Below are 26,643 nucleotides of genomic sequence, written 5' to 3'. Positions count from 1 at the left end.
CTTAGCAATGAACGCAAGACAGGAACATGCTTAATAGAGTGTCTATGAGGGAGAGAGATGCTGATTATACCAAGTTCTGGCTAGTGAGGAGTAAAATAAATAGAATTCCTGGACATTATTAGCTAAGATTGCAAAGTTTAAATATTCTGAAAAGCAATTTGACTGCTTCTTAAACAGTTAATAAATATTTACCATATGATCCAGCCACCTCATACTTTATTTAGCCTAGAGTAATGAAAATGTAGTTCTCACAAAAGTATGTCCATCAAATGTTGCAGCAAGGCAATCCAATAGAAACATAGTTAAAAAAAAAAAAGGTAATAGTGTATCATGTAAACAAAATATAATCTGAAAGTAAATTGTCCTCCTCCATTAGCGTGAGGGCGATGCTCTCTAATCCACACCCATCTTCCTAGAAAGCAATCAGCCTTGCAGTGCTAAGCACGACTGACAGCACAATCTGCATACACTTTCACTCGTGATGGGGAAGGTAGATTTTTGTGCTCAGAGTCAATGCCTGATGTGTTTAGTTTACAAGCTTGTTCTTTATTTGTGCAGGCACTGACTCTACTGAACCCTTACAGGAATATTTGCAGAAACTTTGTTAATGAGATCATAGTAACAGCATATAACAACACAAACTAGGAGCTACATTTGCGTCTAGAGAATTGCTAAGCTATATGCTATTTGTGTAACAGGATGCTACGCAAATAAAGGAAATGAGTTTGAGCTGCTTCTATTAACGTGAGTGAATCAGAGCCGCTGAGAGTGTGGGACCAGGAACTTCTACTCTAAATGAGACTCCCACAGAAGCTTCTTCATCTATAAAAGACTCATCGACATGCAAATCAGTAACCCTGTGATATAGCCTAGTGCTAACTGACAGAGTTAAAACTGAATTTTCATGGTTTGAAACACTGTGCAGGAGAGTCATCAAATGGATCAGTAGAGAATAATAATTGAATTCCCTCTGCTTTGCACAAACCTCCCCACTTGTAATAAAAGTTCTGGTCATTGATGTCCTATGTCTACACTGAGAAGCCTAAAGCATGCTGTTTTTAATGTGTTGAGGTGCTTGGCATTGTCTCAGTAAATTAGTTTTCTGTTTCATTGCATTTTACAAGTAGTGAATTTTAACTATTTAACCTTTCTGGATGACAGGCATTATATTATTATTATTATTATTATTATTATTATTATTATTATTATTATTATTACTATTACTATTACTACTACTACATCCCAAAAAGAAGAAGTGAATGAATTAAAAGGTACTATTTAGTGCAATTATATTTCCTCAAACAGCAAGCAAACACCATTGAAACCCAAGGGAAAATCATGGACAAAATGCATCATTAAATTAATCAAACTAGTTGCCTCATTGAAGGTAATAAAAGCAGGAATAGCATTGAAGATTAAGTGAGATTCTTATTTTTTAAAGTAAATGAAATATTTAAGATTAATTCTGGGAAAAGCATAAAATTTCAAGCATTCAGTTGATTTAGATCAGTGACTCTCGACCTTCCTAATGCCCCAACCATAAAATTATTTCATTGCATAACTATAATTTTGCTCCTGCTATGAATGATAATATAAATATCTGACATATGTGATCCCCAAGGATCACAACCTACGGGTTGAGAACCACTGATGGAGATGCTCATTTCTCTTTGTAGGTCAACGTGACTCGAGAAGACTCACCTAGTGAAGACCCAGTCTTTCTTAGAACTTTAGGGAAGGGAGACTGGTTTGGAGAGAAAGCCTTGCAGGGGTAAGTAGAGCCAAGTGCACATTTTTTTGTTTAAGTACTGTACAACTGAGAAGTTGAGCTTTTGGTGACATAGACCCTTTGGCTGTTGTATTCACTAAGTTCCATCTGGCTTTGTGATCTGTTTCTATAAGCTATGGCATGGAGTAAACATCTAATATATACTTACAGTCTAAGTCGGAACATTTTTTTCAGCTTTGTGTTCCTTATGTGAAGTCTCTCCACGTAACTCAAATGAGGAGGCTGGGAAAGCTTTCCATGGAATCAGAGGAAGGTGGCTGACTAGGGAATTTACCAGGCCATAGAGGAAGAGGAGCAGGGAGTCCACATGAGACTTGATAGGGGAAGAGGGCTCCCCCTTTCTGAGGACTAGGGGAAGGGGAGAGGGGTGACAAGGGAGGGAGGGTGGGGCTACAATTGGGATGTAATGTGAACAAATTAATTTTTTTAAATGTGTAAAAAAAAAAAAAAAAAGGAACTTGAAATCTTTAAACCTGATGGTATCAGCAGTGCATCAGCAGTGAAGACATCCAAGAGGGATGGTCACATCTGGAGACTGTTGTCACTGCTGTCACTGTTTGGAGATTAGACACACACATCTGAATTCACCTTGGGAAAGCTCCACAGACTGGGCTAGTGGAGGTATACTTCAAGATGGTCTCAGCTTTGTTTCTCAAATTCACATCTGGGAACTTGGAAAAACTTAAGCGTTCTTCTCACATCATGTGGGAGAGAAGTCAAGTTGTTTCTGTGGCATGAGTTTTACAGAATGCATGAAAATACGTTTGGGGGCCCTTATCTTCCAATAAGCTACATATTTCCATTGTCAGTAAATAAATATAAGCTTTTTCAGATTTTAGTGCCATATGTATATAGAGAAATTGAATCAGATCCAACTAAACATTTGTTTAGTTTCTATAGCAGTAGGAGAGAATTTACTCTGGTTAGAATAAACAGTACATATTAGATATTAGGGCAGTCAGTTTTGTTTCCACTTCAAATTGTACCTTCATTTTAAAATTATAAGCATCCATCTAAAAGTACTGCCTGAGCAACTGTTATTTTAGTGCCATGGTCAGGTGGCAAGATTTATTTTGCTTCTCATTTCACAGCTACAGCAATGAAACCAGGGTCTCCTTCTAGTCCTCTCACTCGGGCTGTATCACCTCAGAAAAATGAGAATGAACTACACTCAACTTTGTACCTTTTACTGGGCTCATTTGCTTCTTATCTGGTGAACATACGTTTACCATTCGGTTTTTTTTCCCCCAATATCAAAACTACAAGAAAACATGTTAAGCAGGTTCCTGAAAGGAAGCAGTAAGCATTATCTTCGCACAACAAAGCCCACAAAGTCGTGGTTTGAACTGTCTTTTCCTTAATTTTTTAATGCATTTAGGGCTCTATAGAATGATACTGCTTAATTTCAGTGGTCCAAAGATCATTCTGTGGAAAACAGTGTTACCTCCAAAGAGAAAAACCAAAGTAAAGCAAAAAAAAAAAAAAAAAAAAAAAAAAGGCCAGAAAACTTTTATAAGCATTTGCTACTGAAATCACAAGTCGGATATTGGACAGTAAGTCATGATTAGGAATTGAAAGATGGTCTCTTGTAGTTTATTGTCACTGGATTCAGATGCCAAATAAAGATGATTTTCATAGTAAAAAAATGCCTTTCTAAAAGGTACAACATTATGAAAATTTTACGAAGTTTTGTTCTGATATCAGAATGTGTATTAATACACTCTAAGTTAAATTCTTTTTGGTATCTTCTTTGAAGAAAAATATTTATTTTTGACAGTTTCCTATATGTGTACACATATGTAATATATTGTGACTATATTCATGCCTCACTGCCCTCTTTGATGCACCTTCATTTCCTCTAAACCCCTTCTTCCTTATTAGTCTCCCCCATGTAGCTACTCCATAGAATAAAACTATCCCCCCTTCCTTTAGTAATAGTTAACAGCCGGTAGCTCCTTAGGAAGGGTGGGGCCTCGTGGACGCCCCTCAATCTATGATGACATGTTTCAGGCACTGCCTTGTACAGGCATCTGTGCTGTTCGTGTGTTCCTGATTTCAGTCGCTGAGTAGCCTCTGGGTGGTAGTGATTCACGGCAGCTCCTTCCTATCCTCTAGATCTTATATTCTTTCTGCCTTCTCTTCCACAATATACTCTGGGCCTTAAATGGGCGAATTGCTACCCTGTGTTAAAAGGAACTTCTCTGGTCCAGGCTGAAAGTGTCACTGGTCCGCATACTTAAATATAAAAGTTTAGAAGGAAATTTGGCAACATAACCATTTAAAGGAACGAACTACTGTGGTCCCTTCTTGGGTCCATGACTTTCCCAGCCTGAGGCTTTGACTAGGTCTACAGTGTGTATTACTCCCATGGAGTTGGGTTCCAATCCAACTACAAAGCAGTTGGCTACCAGCGATACAGCCACGCCACTCCACGCCACTATCGCACTAGTGGGTCTGTATTACATGGCAGATTGAAATTACAACAAGCATGGCTGTATCTGGATAAAACTGCTGATAGGTTTTTTTTTTCCCTCCTCAGCAGCTTTTATAGTACCCTGCACTACTATGGATGCTAGCTAGCAGGAAAGACGTTTTTCTACTCAGTTCCAATTTGATTTCTCTGTGTCCTTTAACCAGTATATGATACGTATGACCCCATCTCCTTAGGAATGATGAGGTCTCATGGAGTCCCCTCTACCCATCTAATTCTAGTCAATAACCAAGAACTACTGAAACAGCAAGCAGCAGGAAATGAAACTAAGACAGTGAGTAAAAGTAGAAGGCAGTTTGGAAAGCCGCCTGTAACAAAGAGAGCAACGTCGGAACGCCCACGTGACTCTCCTCAACAAGGATGTGACCTTAGCTTATTAAAAAGAAAACATGAATATGATATGAAATTCAGTTCCTAGTCTTGATTAGAAAACACAAATCTGCAAGCTAATAAACAGCTTCTGCAAATTGGCTTGTGGTTTGCAAGTAGGTGATTTCTGTCAATCAGAAATAACATGTCTAAAATATCGGGCCCATGCCTTATGAGCCACTATGCAGTATATATTCTTTGGGTAATATTTGCAAACCACATGATACCTTTAGCCTTATATAGTTTTACAGTTACAGCATACTTCTGCCACCACTTCAGATGTGTACCTTACTCACAGGTAAAGCTTTTTTGTACTAGGATTTTTTTGTTTTAGTCTCCTGAGTATGTTAGACAGATCATGAAAACATCGATATGTTGGGAGTTAGATAAAATTAATATGCTCTTGAGTGTTCTTTTTAAAATCCAGACTGCCTAATACAAGCACTGATTAAGCACAGAGAAGAAAATTTGGTATTTGTTATCAACTCTATAACTTGATTCCAGACCTCAGACCCTGAGCACTAAAAAAGTCTGCCTTTAGAGGTAACGTTTTAGTGGCAGCATTAGAGTTTTGGGACCTATGGAGCTCGTTTAAGCTGTATTGTTAACATCCATTCCAAAAGCACATTGTTACTGGGGAAGTTGGAGTCACTTATATATTAATATTGATTGCTTTTCATAACGCACACAGTGTACTCTTCTTTGACTAAATCGTCTTTTCGTCCTGTGATAATGGCTTCTGAATGCCAGGAAAAGGACGAAATATTTTTCTTACTTATGTAAGTTTCCTTTCTTTGTGGGTGTTGGGATTTTGAACCCATGTCCTCTAGAAGAACAGTCAGGGCTCTTAACCGTTGAGCCATGTCTCCAGCCCCAAAAGATGAGAATCTGAAACACAAAGTTTATTCAACACTATTTAAACTCATTTGGTAAACTAGTTAGTACTTTAGCTGGCATTGTAGACTTAGCTCACCTTAAGCATAACTTGTCAGTAGGTAAATATTTACCTTGGTTTTAGTGTGCATGTTCAGCTTTAGTGGGTAATAAATTATTAAAAAGTGTATCTCTCTATATGATTTTCTTCATATAACAGTAGGTCTTTGTTTTGGTAAACAGTTTCATACATAACATCATATCCAACAAACCCATTTAAGCTGTGTGTTTGTGTATGCTAATTTTGAAAATTCATGTTTTGACAGCTATAGCTATGTATGTTTGTAGATTACAAAGTGATGTTCTGATTTATAATACCATGTGGAATAAATAAATCAAGCCAGTTAACTGTAACACCTCAAATATTTAAATTTTTTGTAATGATAACATTTGAAATGAACTCTCTTAGCAAAATTAAAAGGTGTAGATTATTGGAAACAAAGGTATATTCAAAATAAGTCAAGTTTACTTCTCCTGTCTATCTCACCATGATGTTGTGCCTTCTAGTTACATATTATATTCCATAAGGGTGATATTAATTTTCATCCTAACTGACAATCTTAAGTTAACTCCTTTTCTCCATGCCTTTGTCCATACATGCTATCCTTTGCCTTTTTAATGATTGCTATTCTAACAGGTATGAGATTATATTTTATTCAGATTTTAATTTGCTTTTCCCCAGTGATTAGAGATGATGAGCCCCCTCCTCCACCCCCCCACAACACCGAATCTATTAGTCACTCGTGTGTCTTGTTTTGAGAAGTGTTTATTTAGGTCCTTTGCCCATTTCTTAATGAGTTTTCCTTGTATCTATTAATATGGTTACCTGTGCTTCTTATCTGAATTAGTTTCCCATTAGATGCATGGTTTGCAAACATAATCCTAACATGTATGTTCTCTTCCCTCTGCTCAGCACTCATTTGTTTTTACTCTAACTCCATTGTGCTGGTTGTTTGTTTTGTTTTTGTTACCTTGGCACAAAGTAGGGTCATCTGGCAAGAGGGAACCCAGTTGAGAATTTGGGAGGCTGAGACATGAAGACAGTGAATTCAAGACTAGCATAGGCTACACAGTGCTTTCCCTGTCAGTCTGAGCCATTATGTGAAGTAAGATTCTGTCTTAAAATAAATGAGTAAATCCAAGGCAGTTAGGACCAAAATGAATCAAGTAGGAGGCATCTGATTGCTGTCTATACTAAGCTAATAGTAATTAAAATGGCAAGGTACTTCCATAAAAATAGACAACAGATTCACCAAATGTAGCAGAATAGGGAGTCCAGAAATGAAAATGAATCCAGAAATCCACGTTCAATGAATTCTGGTAGCACTTTGTATTTGTCATTTTTATTCCTTCTAAATCTAAATGATTGCTTTTTAATTTTTCTTTTGGTGGTGTAGAAAAATGGCTCACTATAAGTCATCCTTTGGACAGGAAATATAGATACTAATTGGCTACATTCATTGTTATTTCACTAATTACTTACGATGCCTGGGAAAGTACTTTAGCTGTTTGAAAAATATCTCTGAATATTCTTGTCAAAATTATATGGCTGGAAGATCAATTGTTTATACTGAGTGAGATTGTGTCCACATGAGGCCAGCATTACCAAGTGGGTTTGGTTTTACATGGTCCTCACTCTTCACACATTGATGTACGAGTGAAACATTAGGTCAGAAGAGAATATACCACATGTTAATTGTCTTATTCTGCATTCTAGAAACAGGAAAATTACAAGGTTTATGTTTTGAACCATTTCAATAAGTATGTAACAGACATAAGGCAACTACTTCTTGCTAGGGTCATTTTATAAAACGTCAACAGATAGTATTTGGGTGGCCAAGACTCAGTCAAACAACAATCAATTAAAACAAAAAGCATCATATACTACACCAAAAACTATGAATGGGTTAGAGATGAACATGGAAAAAGATATGTCAGTCTTACACAACAAAAAATATATGACATTCCCCAGAGAAACCGCCATCCAAATTAAAATAAAGACCCTTTTAAAAGTGATTGACAGGCTAATTTTAAAAATATAATGAAAATACAAAAACCTAGCAAAAAGGTTTGAAGACTAACCCTACTCACCTTGCTTGTGGCTTAAACAACAGTAAACAAGACAGCATGCTCTGAAGATAAGACACACAAATAGATTTGGGAACACAATGAAGAGTCAGAAGCTAACCCACATGCCAGTCACCTTTGCTTTGCCCAATTCCATAGACAGGTAGCTTAGTCAACAGTAATAGCTTTCTCATAGTTGCGAGAACTATAAGTCTGAAATCAGGGATCAGCATTGATCACATTCTGGTGACATCTTTCTTGTATGTTCAGTTAGGAAGAGTGGTTCCAGCTCGGTGTATTTCTTCTTATAAGAATTCCAGTCCCATGGTGTGGGCCCCAGTCAAATCGTCTCATCCAAAGCCAAGTGTCTCCAAAAGTATCCATTGCCAAAATACCATGCCTGTGACAGCTTCCACATAAGATTTTTTTTTTCATGGACACAATTCCATTTATAGCATTTGCTGATTGATTTTCAACAAAGACTCAAAGTTAATTTAGTTAAGAAATGAGAGCATTTTCCCACAAATGGTATTGACACAGTTAGATATACATTAAGTTAGTTAATCAATAAATAAATAACTTGGATTCATAACTTGCATATTTCACATCATATAGAAAGGATTAAAGTGGATTACATGCCTAAATATCAACAACAATTTAATAAGTTTCAGAGTAAAAGAATCTATCATAAGCCAAGCATAGTGGCACTATATGAAGCAGAAGCGGGTGGATCTCTGTGAGTTTGAGGCTAGTCTGGTGTACAAAGTGAGTCCAGGATAGCCAAGACTACATAGAGAAACTCAGTCTCAAAAAAAAAAAAACTATAAAAAATAATATATTTAGGGGTATGTCCCATGAAAGTCTTCACTTACCAGGAAAGTGAAGCAGAGGGGAAGACTTCCTATTGGGACTCTAGGTGAGAGAAGCAAGGGAGATTGGGGAAATAGAAGGATCCAGAGGGTCCTAGAAACCTACAAGAAGAACATTATGATGGACAGATCTGGGCCCAGGGGTCCTGCTCAAACTATGGCACCAGCCAAGGAATATACATGCAGTAAACACCAAACCTCGACCCAGATCTAGCCAATGGGCAGGACATTCTCCACAGTTGAGTGGAAAGTGTGGTCTGACTTTCACACGAACTCTGGTGCCCCATATTTGACCAAGTCTCCTGGATGGGGGAGACCTGGTGGCACTCAGAGGAAGGATAGCAGGCTACCAAGAAGAGACTTGATACCCTATGAGCATATATAGGGGGAAGAGGTCCCCCTCAGTCACACTCATAGGGGAAGGGAGAAGGGGGAAATGGGAGGGAGGGAGGAATGGGATAACAATTGAGATGTAATATGAATAAATTAATAAAATATATTAAAAATAAAAATTTAAAACTTTAATTAGATTAAAAGTTTTCTTAGATAGTTACATTACAGTGTGATTCTTTAGAGAAAGAAATATGATTAATTAGACATCATTAAAGCTTCTAGGAGGAAGGCAAGTAGTTTAGTAATAAGCCTAGCATGGCAACAGCCCTACATTCTAACCCCAGCACTGAAAAACAAAATCATTGTATGAATGCCACTATTAGCTACGGAAAAGAAGCTCTCAAACTGGAAGAAAATATTTGTAATTACATAGCTGAGAAAGAAATTTGCTCACAATTTTTCCATACTCTTAAATATCAACAATAAGAAAACCAACAACTAAGTGTTTTTAAATGAACAAGAGATATGCTCTCACAGTTTAGAAAGTGATAGCAAATTTACATGTAAATATGGAAAATGACTGATGTTAGAGAAATAAAAATTAACACTGATGAAATACTATCATACAAATACTAAAATACCTAAAATTAAAGCAGTTGACCCCGCCATGTGTTTGGGGGTGTATGGTGCCATTAGAACTTTCATGCACTGTTGATGGGAGTGTAAACTTATGTAATGACTTTGGTTTCTTCAAAATTTAAAACGAGATTATGAAGTATATCACCTGCCACCCCATCCACCCATTTCCAATTCTAGGTGTTTAAGTGAAAGCTCATGTCTACACAAACATTTTCACACAAGCAAATTTTGTTCTCAGTAGCAAATAGCCTTGTATTTGAAACATCCTAAATGTTCATCAGTAAATGAAAGATTAGATAAGTGTGATATAACCATGTAATGAAATACTGCTCAGCAGTTAAATAAATGAAGTATTAATGCACTCAATGGCATAGATGACTATTGAAACAATTGTAATGAATGAAAAGGGACAAGAAAAAGTAACTATTATGTTATTCCCTTTACCTATAATTCTAAAAGGTACTAATTAATTAATGTGTAGAGAAACAAAGCCCACCACTGATTACCTAGGGATAAGCATTGGTATAAAGTACATCTTATAAGAAGATACTGGAAAACCTTGGGGTGTACATGTTCATTATATTGATTGTGTGTTAGAGTGTCTACAAATGTCAATGGTTTTCACTTGTGCTCTTCAAATATGTACAGTATATATAAATCAGACCTCATTATAAAACTATTAAAAATCACTTAAAACCTTAATAGTATCCTTGAGATAATCAAGCATCTGTAAAGGAATTACCTCCTCCTTGCTCCTTAACTAGTACTACTAATACTGTTGTATGCACAGGAGACTGGAAAGTTCTATTCTCTCATTATGAAACTACAATTCTAATCGATAAATTTAATTGAAATGTTTAATTTTGTGGAGTAATAATTTTGGATGTCATTATGAGATAAATGAATTCTATGATATATAATACAAATGAGACAACACATATATAATTATGTATATAAATGTATACGTTATGTATAAAATGCCATTATTTTTATACAGTTATGTATAAAATATATATGAGGTATCATATATAATTACATATGTGATCAAATCAGGGTAATAAGCTCTTCCACCCCTTCAAATATTAACTAACATTATGGATAGTTGTGAACCACTGTGTGGATGCTGGAAACAGAGTTTGAGTTCTCTTCAAGAACAAATAATTTTAGCTACTAAGCCATCTCTTAAGCTTAGCATAGTTGATCTTAAATACTTATTGTTTGGAAACCATTTATGCAATCACTTTGCTAATGAGAGTATTGTAGAGTTGACTATGAAATAAAAACAAAAATTCCAAGAAATCATATATAAATGTGCACATATACATATATTTTTTGTTTTCTTCTTTATTGTGTATTCTTGTGTAAGGCTGGCTCAAACTTATGGCCTTTCTCTAACCTTACCTCCTGAGTACTAGGGTTAGCACTATGTACTCTCTTACCCAACTCTGGACTTAAATTATTTCATCATTTAAAAATTGTTTTCATTGTAGAGATCTTTCATCTTTTTGTTAAATCTATTTCTAGAAATTTATATAGCTATTATAAATATAATCGATGTCTTGATTTCTTTTCCAGCAAGTTCGTTATTGGTGCATAAATATGTTACTGTCTTTTATAGAAAAAATTGTGTCATTCATTTTTACATATTTATCAGATAAAACAGCCACTTGATGCAATGTTGTTTACAAAAGTAATATCGTCTGAAAATATGGAGAACTTGACTTCTTTCTGTAATTTGGATAGCCTATGTTTCCTTCTCTTACCTAATTGACTCGTTACGTTTGTCAATCCTATGACTTTTCATGTTAAAAGCTTGTCCTATGAGGTATCATGGGAGCTTTGCCATTTTCTACAACATTTGTGTGTATCTATGCTGAGCATCCTCAGTGTCAGCTGACTCTTACTCTCTATGTGAGAAAATGTACTGGTTTGAAAAGACGTTTTCCCATAAACACTATATAAGAAGATCACAAGTTTTTGTGGCTTTTTTCCCTACCCACACCTATATGCACTTACTTTCCTTAGAAATATGACTTTGCCATCCTGGAGAACTAGATTTTTTTTACCTTTAAATTTGTAACATTTTTACCATGAAACAAAAATGGTTATGTACGTATCTAATGCTGTCCAGCCAAACAAATGACTTTGTTTAAAGAAAGATTAAGTGTGAAAATGGGAGACGATTTGTAAGCAGCTGATGGGGTGGCTTGCATTTTTAATTGTATTATTCCTTCCAAGATTCAGAGAGGACTGTGGATGTCCATGTCGCTCCTAAGAGTTGAGTATACTAATAAGAGAATTTCACTGGACAGCAGCCTTCATAGCAAAATGTGTTGCTTTCCCAAACACAGTCTCCCCTATGAGCCTCTGTGTTAAGAACAGCTGTATGTCCTTCTTCATGCAGGCATCACTTTTAAGGACAGTCTTCTACATCTCTTCTGTGTGATATAGCCCTGCCTCTTCCGTCTTTGATGCTCAATTTTTATTGACAATATTATGGTATTTCTCATTCATTCACTTCTCTCTTTAATCATATTCTCCACTGCAATTCAGATTGTTTTCCTAACATGTATTTTATGTCATTTAGGTTTATTTTCATGTGATTTATATCCCAGTGTAGTAAGCCACTATTTTCCTAGGCCCTGGTACACAGAAAGCTGGACAAAACTGTCCCAGAATGAACATAACTATGTAATCTCAGAGCCTTCACCCAGTGATGTATTTCTTGCCAGCAATGCTATACTACCTAAAACTCCCTAAACACTGCCATTACCTGGCAGCCAAATGTTTGAAAATCAAAGCCCTTGGGGGGACATTTCTCATTCAAACATCCACAAAAAGAATCTTTACAGTCAGGTCAATATGTCCACCAGAGGCCTGCTCAGTTGCTTGTTGACCATTTTGGAGGCCCACAGAGTCAACTAAGCATGCCTCATAGGGTATTACAGAGGTATAATCCTCAAGGTAGAAGGAAGCTTTACATCATTTTGGTATGTAATAGGCGCGGCCCATTAGCATCTTGCCTTAAAGCATAAAGTGAATAGATGTTAGGAAAGCACATGTTCATGTGTGAAGGGCTCTGCATGATGTCACTCCTATTCTATGTGGCTTCACCTGAGTAGCTCCATAAATAAACAAAAAGTTCATATTTTGAGCTTTAATATATTTTATATAATTATAATATATTCTTGACCATTCTAAAGCACAAGCCTGAACTCTCAGGAAATATTAGCTTCAGGGTTGGAGAGATGACTCAGCAGGTAAGAGAAAAACTGTTGCTTTTCCGGAGGACCTGGGTCTGATTTGATTGCCAGAGCCCACATACTGGCTTACAACCATGTATAAGTTTAATACCATAATGTCTAACACACTCTCTGGGCTCTGAGGGCCAGGCAGGCATGTGGAACACAGACATACACAGAGGCAAAAACCCATACAAACAAACAAATAAAGGAGTACATTAACCCTTCTGGAGACTTGCACTGTGCATTTTTCAGTGTCTGTATACTTAGACACAATACTTATTTTGCCTCTTTACCATTTCATATTGTGTCTGATATTCATTTATAAAGTTATGTTTATCCTTCCTGGTATACTTTGATTGACTTCTCAATAAATTTTTTATGATTATCAACCAAAAGTGATCCTTATCCATAAAGGGCTTGAGTAGTGTCCCATTTTAAAATGCATCATAAACATTAGTATACTTTAAATAGGTGTTGAATTACTGTGTTGACTTTTTCAGTGACATACATTTGTAAGGTGGTCCCCATTTTTAAGGATGGTCTCTGGGGTGATAGAGACAGATTTGATGAGCATCAGTTTCTGTAGTACACATACATCTGCATGGCAATGAATGGTAAGATGAGACTGCTGTGCAAATGTGTCAGCTGCCATGAGAGCCCTCCACAACACTGTCTTTGATTGCATCATCTTAGTTTCCCTATTTGCAATTTGCCTAACACCCATCTTTAACCTAAAAGGAGGAGGAAGATGAGGAGGAGGAGGAGGAGGAGGAGGACAGGGACAAGGAGCTGCTACAGTCTTTCCTGTGTCTTAGGTCTATTACGTTCAATCTTCCTGTCTATCCCACAGATAAGCACTTAATGATATGTAGAATTTCATACTGGCTGTTTGTCAGTGTATAGCATACTCCATGACAAATAATGAGAACATATCCTACACTTTTTTAGAATATAAATTTCAGTCCTCTTTTTAGACTTACCCCTAAAATTTAATACTCAATGAAATTAAAGGACAAATCATTCTAGAAAGACAGTGTTATTGTTGTTATGGCAAGGAAAACAGGTCTCTAGTAGAGAGACAGTATATGCCAAATATTTGCAACAAAATGCATGTAACATGTACTTATTTTTGAGTCATATAGTGGGGTGGTCAGCATGTAGAGATATATAGAAGGATATTGTTCAGAAATTTATCATTATTGAAACATAACAACAGTTATACTATCATTTGTTCTGTTTTTCTCTACCTGTATACATTTAAGTTTCTATAACACACTGTAACTAAACACATCTTAGTCTTCTTAGGTTTAGATAATGCTTCACAAGCTAAACTTTTATGAAAATAACTAAAATTGCTTTGCATATTTCCTGTTAGAAATTTGCACTAAGCTTAGCATAGTATTTCAGTAATTGACACTAAATATTATTGTTTGGAAACCATTTATACAACCACTTTGCTAATGGAAAAAGTACTGTAGAGTTAACTAAGAAATAAGAATAAAGAAAATCCAATAAATCAGATGACCCAGAAAACATCAAACAGCCTCACAGTATATTTTATAAAATTATTTCTCAGCTTAAACAATGCCAGAGGACAATTTCTTTAACAATTTCATGTTTAACTAATTTAACTTAAAGATGATTAATCAAGGAATTAATTATATGGAATTGCCACTTTGAGTTATTTCACAAAAATATCTGTCTGACAAATTCAGGGATAAGATTTATGAGGGGAAAGAAAAAACAAGACCTATGTTCTCAGTGACTGCTCATATCTTGTCAGAATATTTTTGCCTAAAGAGATCTGGAATGGATGTGAAATTGCCCAGGAAATTAGATGTGGATTTATTTCATGTTAAGCCTGAGTGTGAAGAGAATGTTCTAGTGTAGAGATATTAGTAAACACTGCTGCAGGCATAAAGAAGCAAACATGTCTATAAGAGGTGAACGAAAAGCAGGCACTAAAATAACAGCCTTTTGTTGTTTATTCTCTTCTGGCTGGGCTGGATTTTAAAACACCATCTTACTGTTTGAATCTAAGTTTGTATGGTACTCAATGGTGAAATCTCATTTGCCCTGATGTGTTGTAAAGAATACTGCTGAAGGAATATTGAGAGGATTTGGTTTAAAGAGATTCTCTAAGGAAATGGTTGGTTTAGATGATGGACCAGATGAAGTGGAGCTCGGGCAACAGGTCACTTGGTAAATTGATTGTGGCATAAGCTTGACACCTGAGTTCTGTCACCAGAACCCATGTGAAAGGCCAGGAGTTGTACCTCACACTTCTCATACCAGCATCAGGTAGACAGAGTCGGGTGGGTCCCTGGGGCTCACTGCTGATCCAGTCTTGGCTAGTTGACAAGTTCCAGGCCACTGAGAACACAGAATCAGAGAGTGAGGTAGATAATACTTGGGGAGTAACACTCAGAGTTGACTTATGGCCCCTACACTTATGTGCACACATGAAAACTTAAACATATGCACATAATCAATAAATAAGAGCAATAACACTTGCTATAATATATGAAAAGAAATGAATTTCGTTTACTAAATGCAGTAGAAATAAAATATGTTCATCTAAGATGCTTTCTAAGCAAAGGAAATGAAACATGAATAGTTCCAAGGTTGTTACATTTATTATGTTTTAAATTTTTTATAAAAAGAATATCTGATCCTATTTGACTTCAAATTTAAAAAGTTCACTTGTCTTCAGGAATTTTACCTTGTCTCTTTCGAAGTTTTATTTAAGAATATTTTAGATAGCATGTAAGTAGAAAAATTAATTCAAAGAGCATTTCTATATTGCTTTTTCTCTTTTTAACATACATATTTATTTCATTACACATGAGTAAAACAAACTGCATACAACAGAGAGAACCATGAGATAATCATGAGTTATGTAAATGTTACATTCATAGTGATTTGATTATTTGTATTTGTCAAACTTGAAATAAACATCGTTCCTATCTTGTTGGATCTAAATTTCTGAATGAAATTCAATATCTATCATATCTCATCTCTGTTAACTTAAATCCTTTATCTTGATCTAAAAAGATCTTATCCCCTAACCAACTAAACTTGATTGTAAAACTAAACTATCTGGTCTTCAACCCCCCTCAGAGACTTGGAAAGAAATAAAACTTAAATGACTGGGTGAACTGGTAGTGCAGGTTAGCAGCTCCAAAATGAAAAAAAAAAAAATGACTGAGACAGTTTACTGCCTGAACAGCCACCCAACACACTCTATAACGTTGGAGCCTCATCTGCCAGACTTATTCACAAGGCAGGAACTATTGAGGACTTGCTTACCCTGTCTTGGCAGAGTTCGGCTATCAACTCTGCTTGTATCTAAGCTTGCCCATTTTTTAGGCAGAATTCTGTCTATAGCAGAAATGAGGATGTTTTGCCCAGTGTCTGGTTTGCACATTTGAAGCCAACCCCATAAAGAGGTTCTTTGATGGTCATCATCTTCTTTGAGGTCAGCTGGGTGTTGTCAGGAGTTAACTTGTCTTGCTGTCAAAGAATCTTCAGAATAATAAAAACATCTTTAAGTGCCATATTCTGTGGGTCTCTGAGGCTTTTGAAGACCTTATTTAATTATTTTACTTTATCTATCTATAGAATCATATCTATCTGTTAGACTTAGGCTATATATTTTTGTACTAAATAAGACTATTATTTGACATAACCATGATTTACATCAATATACAAAATTCTATGCAAATGACTTAGAGATAACCTTCTTTGTGAGTAACATTAAGGCCTTGAATTAAGGAGTAGGTTTAATCCTCTGCCTTTTGTCCTATCCTCCCTCTATATCTCTATATCCCTCCTTTCTTTCTTTTCAGCTCTTATTTCCTTGCCTATGGATGAAAGATGAAGGAAAAGAGAGACATTCCTGAGTTCAGCCTAGTTTCCTCTCTGTAAAAGACCAGTAATAACGTATAACCACCTCCTAATGAAAATAAGCATTTATAGACTAAGAGAACAAACAGAAACCTACCCAACCCCCCCTTAGAGGAAATGGAATGTTGTTCTCTTAAGGTATCTTCAGGCTGAGCTGGGGCATATAATATCTTAGAAGGGGTACAAAAATTGGGGAAAATGATTAAGCAAGCCAAGGATTGCATTTGTGGTCTAGTTTCTAAATGTTGAAAGATTTCAGGCTTAATAGGAGTCCTGTGTGGGACAGATTGAAATGCTGGACCATTTGGGATCGGAAGCTTTCTACAATGCTGTCTGGGAAGCTGTCCAATTCTGATGGGTAACAACAGAGGCATCTGGGGCTGGAGCAAGGAGGATACAGGATGTCAGTGTCCAGCCTGCTGAGAGGAATGAATCTTCTCAGGTCTAATCCAGCGTCAGTGTCCGGTTCTTTTGTTCTAAAAACGTAACTTTTCACAAGCATTGTACAGTTCTCACGTTATAATTGTATGGGGTGTGCGGGATGCACAGAGCAATTAAGACTGATTCTCTGGTCATTGTATGAGCAGAAGTAAGACATCTACAAATCTTCCTTCATGCCATACTAAGAACGGCCTCTAGTAATAAGCACAGAGAACCTATGGCCAACGTGAAGCCTCTCTATGCATCTACATTTATATCTGCCAGCCTCAGAGCTATTCCCATGTAGTGGGATTAGCAATATAAGTTACCTGCTTGTTCTGCAGTTTGAATTATTTACATCCCAATTGTCGCCACCTCCCTCCACACCTCCCAATCCCACCCCTTCCCTCATCATCTCCTGACCTCATCCCCTCCCTCGTCTTCTTTTCCCTCCCTCCCTTAGAATCTGAAGCAAGAATCAGCTTCCAAAATCACTGTTGTTGTTGGGATCCAGTTGCTGGATGCTGTGAAATTCAGTTCCCATTTCGCAGTTAATGATCGTCAGCATTAAACAGCATGTGTGCCTGTTGTTTAGAGCATGTTTCTGCTTCTGCTTAGATATGGTTCAACTTTTCAGTGAACCAAAGAAGCTCAGTTCATCTCCCTATCTTAAGATCAACCCTCTTATGTGACATCATCTACTCACAAAGAGATCTTTCATCATATTGATGGATTTGGGGGACTTGGGGAAAAGTGTCTCTGGAGACAACATTAAGAGCACCATGTTTAATATTTAGTGCTCTCCCTGGTTCACTTTTGTTTCTACCTAGTGGCGATCTAAATGTTTCCCCTCTGAACCGGATGACCTTGTGTGCAACTCAAGCAACATGGTCCATCACACAAATGGCTACCCGTGGGGCACGTGATCTCAGGATAGGCTGGATGTGGCTTTATTTTGTAGAGAGTAGAATTTGAGACAACTTACTTTTAGGAAGTTGGGCATGTAGTGTGGTGGGAGACGATCTAGGGGAAGTTGGGAAGAATGGAAGGGTGAAAATGCCCAAAATACATTGTATCAGATGATCATAGAATTACTAAAAACATCTTTTAAAAGAAAATAGAAAGGAAGCAATATTCAACATATCACCATGAAACTTGGAAGTTGGTTTGTAATGCAGCAATCCCAAGTAGGCGCAATTGTTTCTGAGACTACCAATCAGATGTTTACTTAGTTTTAGAATAATGGGAAAGGCACAACTGTGACTTGATGTAGCTATAGCAATACTGTCTGACAAATGCTTCTCCTTTGGACTACAAACGAGCCTACGTGTGGCAACATGAGCCCTGAGGGTTTTACTCCTATATTACATCCAGCTTCTTTTCTCTGCTGTTCTTCAACTATAAATGTGGGTCAATTAGTCTTTTGATTGCACCCAGTTTTACCTGTTAGCAAGGCAGATGCAAATAGGGTTTGAGAGAGAGAGAGAGAGGGAGAGAGAGAGAGAGAGAGAGAGAGAGAGAGAGAGAGAGAGAGAGAGAGAGAGAGAGAGAGAGAGAGAGAGAGCGCATGTTTTAGTTGAGAACATCTCCTGTGCCCTTTCAGATGTGCTGCATCCTGCTTAAATCAGATACTCATTTATGCTGCATTGTATTTATATGGATTTTTCTATACTTTGTTTATAGAGCATAGCCTGAGGTGAATTGTTCAATTTGAAAGACGGCAGACTAAGAATAGGTTTTAAAGTTATATCATAGTATTCTTGTTGTGGTGGTGGTAGTGGTGGTGGTTAACATGGGGGGCTATGGACCTGCCATGCACAAGGGAAGCAGTCAGAGGACAATTTGTGGAGTGGGTTCCGTCCTTCCATCTTTACACAGGTTCCGGGGTTGAATTCAGATCACTAGGCTTGCAGGGCAAGCACTGTATCTACTGAGTCATATCCCCAGCCCTAAGAATAAAGGAGTGTGTGTGTGTGTGTGTGTGTGTGTGTGTGTGTGTGTGTGTGTGTGATAGTCCTCAGGAGATGCTTGGGAAAACCATGTTTCCCATAGAAAATCTGTTTCTCTTCTCTGACACCAAAATTGTCATCTTCAGCATACAACTATATTTCCGGGGAGTCATTTAAGTCCCTCAGAAATGAAGTCTTGGGACCCTGAGAACTTACTCTAGCCATTTATCATTGATCCAAATTGTACTCTCATTGAAACACAGAGTTTAGAAAATGTACTCTGGTGCCTCACATTTGACCATGTCCCCTGGAGGGGGAGACCTGGTGGCACTCAGAGGAAGGACAGCAGGTAGCCAAGAAGAGACTTGATACCCTATGAGAATATACAGGGGGAGGTAATCCCCCTCAGGAACAGTCATAGGGGAGGGGAATAATGGGAAAATGGGGGGGGGGAGGAATGGGAGGGCACAAGGGATGGGATAAACGTTGAGATGTAACAAGAATAAATTAATAAAAAAATATATATATATAAAAGAAAATGCACATGTCTTCATATGAAACCATATGCAGTGAGTAACATCCAAATCTTCATATTAATGTAATGCTCTAATTTTTACTATTTAGCAAAAATGTGTAGGTAAGTGTTCCATCACTGAGCTACATTTCTCCCCCTTCAACTAATTGTCCATGGTTGTCATTGTTTTTACCTCTTAATTGTACGTAGGTGTGTAGGCAAGTGCATGTGGAGGCCAGAGGTTAACATCAGGATTTCTTTTCTCATCTTTCGGCTTCTCCACCTTATTTTCTTGACACAGTGTGTCTCAGTGGCTGAAGGTGAGGGTTTGAGCAGACTGACTAGCCAGCCTCTTGATCTCCTAATCTCTGCTCCACTTGCTGCCTTACCAGGGTTACAGGCGTGTGTAGCGGCTGCTCCTGAGTCTTATGTAAACTCTGGGGATCCGAACTCAGGTCCTCATGCTTGTGTACCAGCACTTCACCCACGGGTCCAGCTCTCCAGCTCTCCAAATAATGTGTTGAACAAAGTTGCTTAAAAATCAGTTGTTGAAAAGACAGAGCAACTCAAAATGCAGGAGAACATTGAGCCCATTAATACATACAACAAACTGAAAATTCTGCTTCCATGGCAACTGTAGTTTCTCTCATGGAATTAGCTGCATCATTCTTTACTTGTGAATTATAAAATGACTTGGCTTGAGGACTCATACAAGCCAGGAACCTTTGCTTTGAATACAAACTACTAGCCATGGGAAAATCAAGACACAAATATACTCAATTTCTCTTCTGTCAAATTAGGTGACAGTTTTAGTTTCTCACAGGGTGACCACTCAAGATGATCTTGGATATGCAACATTATTGGAGATTTCCTGGTATGCACATAAATCTTGTTGCGAGGAAATGACAGCAAACCCTACTTTACTATCATAATAATGACTTGATTTGGAGAAGTTGATGATCAAATAAGCCTTCGAGATGTACTGATGGAAGTTAATGTACTTCCAAGCTGTTTCTTTGAAATATCAGTGTGCTTAACTGCTCTCCTTAATTACTTTTATTTTTCTATTAGCCAAAGCAAGCAATTTAAAAATGAAATAAATTCCACCTCGCTCTTGCAGCTCAGGGAGCATTAATATTGCATATGGAAACATATTACATCTTAGAATAAGTAGATGACAGGAGCGAAAAAGCACGTGAAAGCAAACCTTGAAAATGAAATGCAGCCTAACTTTGCGGTCCAGGGAAAGGAGCTTCTATTTCTCCTTTAAACTTACCTCCAACCAGAGCAGACTTTAATGACCTGAGTCAAAGTAAGACTCGTCAATGCCTTCCATATTCAGTAATCTTTTTCCTGTTTTGAACTCTACAGATAAGATTCTTTGTTTATTACTTCCATTTGTTAGCATAGCTTTTACCTTAGGCTGGATCACAGCAAAAAATATATATATACACCAATGTTGAAGAAAGGACTTAATTGCCAGGCTACACTTTTCTTTTCTCACAGCGTTTGCCCTATGAGAAGCTAAAACTGTCTGTCACCTAATTTGACAGAAGAGAAATTGAGTATATTTGCTTCTTTACTTTTACATGGCTAGTAGTTTGTATTCAAAACAAAGGCTCCTGGCCTTTTCACTGTGTCTTAGGAAACCCAGCCATTATCCATTTGGGAGGATTTTCTAATCTATTACTATTTAACTTTTCTAGTTTTAGACTCTAACATTTACAGACTCCCATCCAAGAAAAAAAATGCTATAAACTGAAAATTGTGCAGATAATTAAGGGTCTTATGGATACTCTGTAAGCTGCCTGTGTAAACTAAATAGGAAGCCTTGTGTCTGCTGAAGTCACCTCACTGCTAATGTCCAGGCAAACTGAAGAAATTTTACCTACTAAATGCTGAGACGCAGATTAGAAAATTTCATTTAGCGTTACAGAAATAGTGGAAATATCTGTCTAAGGGACTGTTACTGTTACTTTAATACAGAATGGATCTGTGTAATGATTATCCTGAATTGGTAGAAATATTCTCATAGTTTAAGTATGTTTAAGCTTCAATATTTTATATGCAATGAAAAATTTCAAATTCAGTACTCAAAGCCAAGTATATTTAGCCAATTCATGAATACAATAGAACTCCTGTTTCCATGGTAAAGATAGGTTTCACTTGGGTGCTATCTATGTAATTCTTTACATGTGAATTGTAGAGTGACCTGGCCTTGGAATTTGTACAGATCTGGCGTCCTGGTTGGAAACCCAGCTACAAACCTTGTAGCCATAAAACTGAGTTTATTAAACCAGAGCTTAGACAATCCTACCATTACTGTGATTACATAACTGATCTCATCCCTCTTGTTGAAAAAGCTAATATACTTATCATCATCTGTAGCATTAATTTCTTTCTTTGGTATTTCTATTTAATCATTACACAGTAATAGATACGTATGCTGTTTGGTGGGTTCTCTCTTGCACTCATGCGTCTCTCATCTGTATACCCCCAATATTATTCTATTTTATTTACACCACTTCTGCTTAAATATTGAAGGAGCCAACCAGTAACTCTTAATTGTTTGCTTGGATTGCCTTCACAAAAACATAAACTAGATGGCTTTGAACTACAAACATTTATCGTCTCACAGTTCTGTAAGCGTGTGCCAACATAACTCATTCTGCAAAGGTTGTCTTTCTGGGGCATAGACAGCTCACTTCTTGTGTTTGTTCTTGCAGCAGATGGAAGGGGAACACATAAGTTCTTCGTGTAGATTCTTTTTCTTCTCCTCCTCCTTCTTCTTCTTTTTAGCCTTGGGAACAAAGATCTATAATTTTCAGAAGGAATTAACAGTGCACACACATAAGTATCCCCTTTAAATAGATTATATAATTTAATCATCTTAGTTGGTTATTTCTAAGGCTCACCTACCAAATGAATATAAACCAGAGTATAAATGACATGAGGAATCATTGTTGCATTCTTTCATTATTAATTGTAAATGCAGATAATGATACCTAACAAAAGCCACTTACCGGATATACTCAAAAATATAAATGGATAAACTTAGTATGTATTTGTTGTTGAGCTAGTTGTCCCATGTAGTGGGGCTTCTCCTGGACAGATGTGAGCAATCATCTGCTCACACCAGGACTTTTTGTTTGTTTTGGGTTTTTTTGTTTTTGTTTTTGTTTGTTTTTGAAGACAGGGTTTCTCCGTTTATCCTTTGCTGTCCTGGACTTGCTTTGTAGACCAGGCTGGCCTCGAACTCACAGAGATCTGCCTGCCTCTGCCTCCCCAGTGCTGCAATTACAGGCATGCACCACCACCGCCAGCTACCTCGGAGCATTTTTACATAAACACATCTGCCTTCTCTTGAGCAATCTTGTGCATTGACATCCGGCTTTTCCATAGCCACAGTCTGCTGCTGAGTGGAAACAAGTTCTTCCTTTGTCCTGGTTCCCATCCTTTCGATGTCCCTGTAGGCTTCTGAGTTGGTGATACCCGAAAAGCAAGTTTCTCCCTGCAGTAAGGGAAGTCCTCTGCTTTGTGGAATCAAACCCACTTGTTTAAACTTGGCTCCCCTGTGTCCTTTGTGAAAACAACAGAAATGTGAGGAACCTTAACTTTGCTCCTAGCTTCTTCCTTTCTGCAGATATCAGCAAACTTGTTTCATCCAACATCTACTGTGACTTTTCATTAATATATATTTAATTTTTTTTTTATTTTATGTGTATGGGTATTTTGCCTGCATGTGTGTCTGTGAACCACATATGTTCAGTGCCCATGGAGGCCTGAAGAGGGCATTGGATGCCCTGGAACTGGAGTTAGAGCAGGTTGTGAGCTGCCATGTGGGTACTAGGAATTGATCCCAAGTCCTCTGGAAGAGCAACCAGTGCTCTTAACAAGTGAGCTGTCCCTCCTGCCTCTGCGTTTATATTCTTAATTTATTGTTTGAGAATTTTAAACAGGGATGCAATGTGTTTTGATCAAATCAACCTTAAATCTCCCACTCTCACTCCTTTGATAACTAATCACTTCTACTTATTACCCACCCCACCCCCATACACACACACTTCTTGTACTCCTTTTTAAACTACTGAGTCCACTTGGAGCTGCCTGTTTGTGCATGGGTATAGGGCCATACACTGGAGCATGAGCAGTCTATGAGGGGCCACATCCCTGAGGAAAACTGACTCCTTTCCCACAGCAGCCACCAATTACCAATAGCTCCTAAGCTGGAGGTAGGACTCTGTGAGTCCCTTTTCTCCATTCTGGAATTTTTATTGCTAGATCTTATACTGGTCTCGTGCATGTGGTAACAGCTGCTGTGAGTTCCTGTGTTCAGCAACCCCATCTTGTCCTGAAAGGAGTTTCCCATAAGTCTCCACTACCTCCGGCTCCTATGGTCTTTCCCCCTGTCCTCCATGGTGGTTCCTGAGTCTTGTGGTGAGGATACATGATACAGACGTCTCCTTTAAGGCTGAGCACCGCACAGTCTCTTATTCTCTGCACATTGGCCGGTTGTGGATCTCGTTGATTTCCATCTGCTGCAAAAGGAAGCTTCTCTGACGATGCATGAGAACTGCACTAGGGTACCATTGTAAGGAGACAGATTTAGTTTATTGCTATGTACACTTAGCAGAATAGAAATAGTTGGTTCTCCTCCAAGACCTACGACCTCCTCAGCCACAGATTCTTGGCCCAGTTTACAGAACCAGGCATGAGTTTTGTCTTGTGTATCAGGTATTAAGTCAGAAAAGTGGTTGGTTAACTCCCCATTCTGCCACTATTACATTACTAGTACCAATGGCATGTATCATGCTGTGCTGCTTGTGACTGTAACTCAGAGACACAAAGGATTTTGATTACTTTTCCCTCCTGGTAGTATAAATCTGGCACTATGAATGTTGATCATTAGGGATGAAGTGTCCAGATCGGTAGCTACCACATGGCTTCCCTGTGCTTTATGATTCATAAGCAATGGTTTTTCTATTGGCAGTGTCTTACCATCAAGCTTTAGAGGGTAACCAGGAGAAATAGCAATATTCTGTATTATTTGGGGGCTTGTGTGATTTTTTTTTCACTGTTTATAACCCGATCCTTGCCAGGCAATGTGTATGAAAACTCTCTTAATGTGATATAGATATAATTTTATTTTTAAATTTAAAAATGCAACAGATTCATAAGAAAATTCAAATGAATTCCTTTTGGCTGTTGAATACCTAAAGTGGAAAACTGACATTTATTCTCTGTCCTACTATGATATAGTGTCATGAGTTATTGTTGCTGTTAATACGCGCACAATGACTTTTTGCTCTAGATAGAATGGAGTTATGGACTTAGCTCTGTTAGTTCTTTAAATATTGGGATGAATCTTAGCATATACATCCTATAGATTAGGAGAGTAATCAAACATATTAAAGAAAATAGCCCAGAGTTAAAAAAACTACAATGATGTAGAATTCAAATTTGACTACACATATCTATGTATTCTTTCCACTTGAGATTATTAGATCCATTTTGATGCTTATTTAATCACGAGTTAGCAACCTGTTAAGGACTTTTAAAATATATCTCTAATGCAGGTTGGTTTGTCTGCTTTCTTTGCAGCAAAGAGGATAAAATGGTTTCAAACAAATACTGCCATTTTATTATCTGCCATTTTTGTTTACATAGAAGTTATTGAATCTTTGATTAAATTTCATTCACTAAAAGATATTATAGTTCTGCTTTTATTTATTTAAGCATGAAGTTGGAGCCATGCGTTGGTGTTCATTTTGAATATTTAATGATTCTACAGCAATATTCATTGATAAGACAACCAAATTTAATCTGACTAAATGCTATGAGATCTTAGTTCACCATTTGTTTTGAATTTTTTTCTTTGCTTTTCTGATCTCACACTTTATTTCGGGCATTTAATTAAATTAATCTCAGTTCATTAACATATTTTGCATACTAATTGATTCCCCAATAAAAAGGGCTTTGTTTTCTTGTCAACTCTTTGATAAGATTAGTTATCATTGCTTTCTAAAGCTAATTATTTTCAAATGCCTAGTATATGAATAATAATTACTAATGACTTTAAAAATTAAAATGTAGTTCAAAGGGCCTATTACTTATATCAGTAATTTCTTTGGTATTTATTTATTGTAGGACATAAAGCTTGAAGTCCTGGGAAATAAAAAATAGAGGTTTTAAAATTGAAACCCTATAAGATGTGAAGGATTTGTATTTTTATTCACAAATATAAATTACATTGCTATAGAGGCAATTATATATAATATTAAAATGAAATTCAAAATTTTCAACTGATTTTAGAAATTTCAGTCCAGTAAATGCATGTACAATTGCAAAGAACAATTTTGGAAGGTTAATTCAACAGACAAAAACATTGAATAACACAAGTAATAATCATTTTTTACTTCAAGAAGATGATATCTCGTTTATAAGTGAGGAAAAAAGATGATATCTCAAGTTTATTTAATAATTAGCATTTATAGTTTACAGAACAGTATATTTTGATATTCCTTTATCTATATATAGATAAAGCTTACTATAATTCTACAACTTACTATAATTACATTCAATGTTCATGCTGAATGAATATGCCCCTATTATTATATGAGTGTTTCTGTAGGCTTGATGGAGGTTCTGTAAATGGCTGATGAATATGTGACTCCTATTTAATTTGGGAAGGGTTGAAGAGAAGGCTCAGGGGTAAAGAGTTTTTGCTGCTCTTGCAAATAGGCAGTTCGGAGCACCCACATGATAGCTTACAGCTATCATGAACTCCAGTTCCAGGGGGTCCTGCGCCCTCTTCTGGCCTTTGCAGGGATCGGGCAAGTGAACACAACTTCCATACTTGTAAGCCAAAATTCTAACAGTTGATCTATAAGAAAAGTTTAAACTATTTTATATCTTGTGATGATTGCTAAATGCTTTGGAAATCAAAGTACTACATATGACTTAAAAACACAATCTCCCTCCAGCTCTCTCTCTCTCTCTCCCTCTCCCCTCCCTCCCTCGCTCCCTCTCTCCCTCTCTCTCTCTCTCTCTCTCTCTCTCTCTCTCTCTCTCTCTCTCTCTCTCTCTCTCTCTCTCTCTCTTTCTGTCTCTCTCTCTCTG

At 37.1% G+C, this 26,643-nt stretch overlaps 1 protein-coding gene across 1 annotated transcript in view; it reads left to right on the top strand.

Moving 5' to 3' along the window:
- The window catches only part of Prkg1 (protein kinase cGMP-dependent 1), a 403,711-nt gene that overhangs the window by 212,216 nt on the left and 164,852 nt on the right, over positions 1-26,643 (top strand). The window contains exon 4 of the mRNA XM_051146331.1: positions 1,677-1,771. Coding sequence (XP_051002288.1) covers positions 1,677-1,771 — 95 coding nt within the window. The remainder of the gene's footprint in view (positions 1-1,676; positions 1,772-26,643) is intronic.

Source organism: Acomys russatus, chromosome 5 (assembly GCF_903995435.1).
Source record: "Acomys russatus chromosome 5, mAcoRus1.1, whole genome shotgun sequence".
Lineage (NCBI taxonomy): Eukaryota > Metazoa > Chordata > Mammalia > Rodentia > Muridae > Acomys > Acomys russatus.
This window is presented reverse-complemented; position numbering and strand designations above follow the sequence as displayed.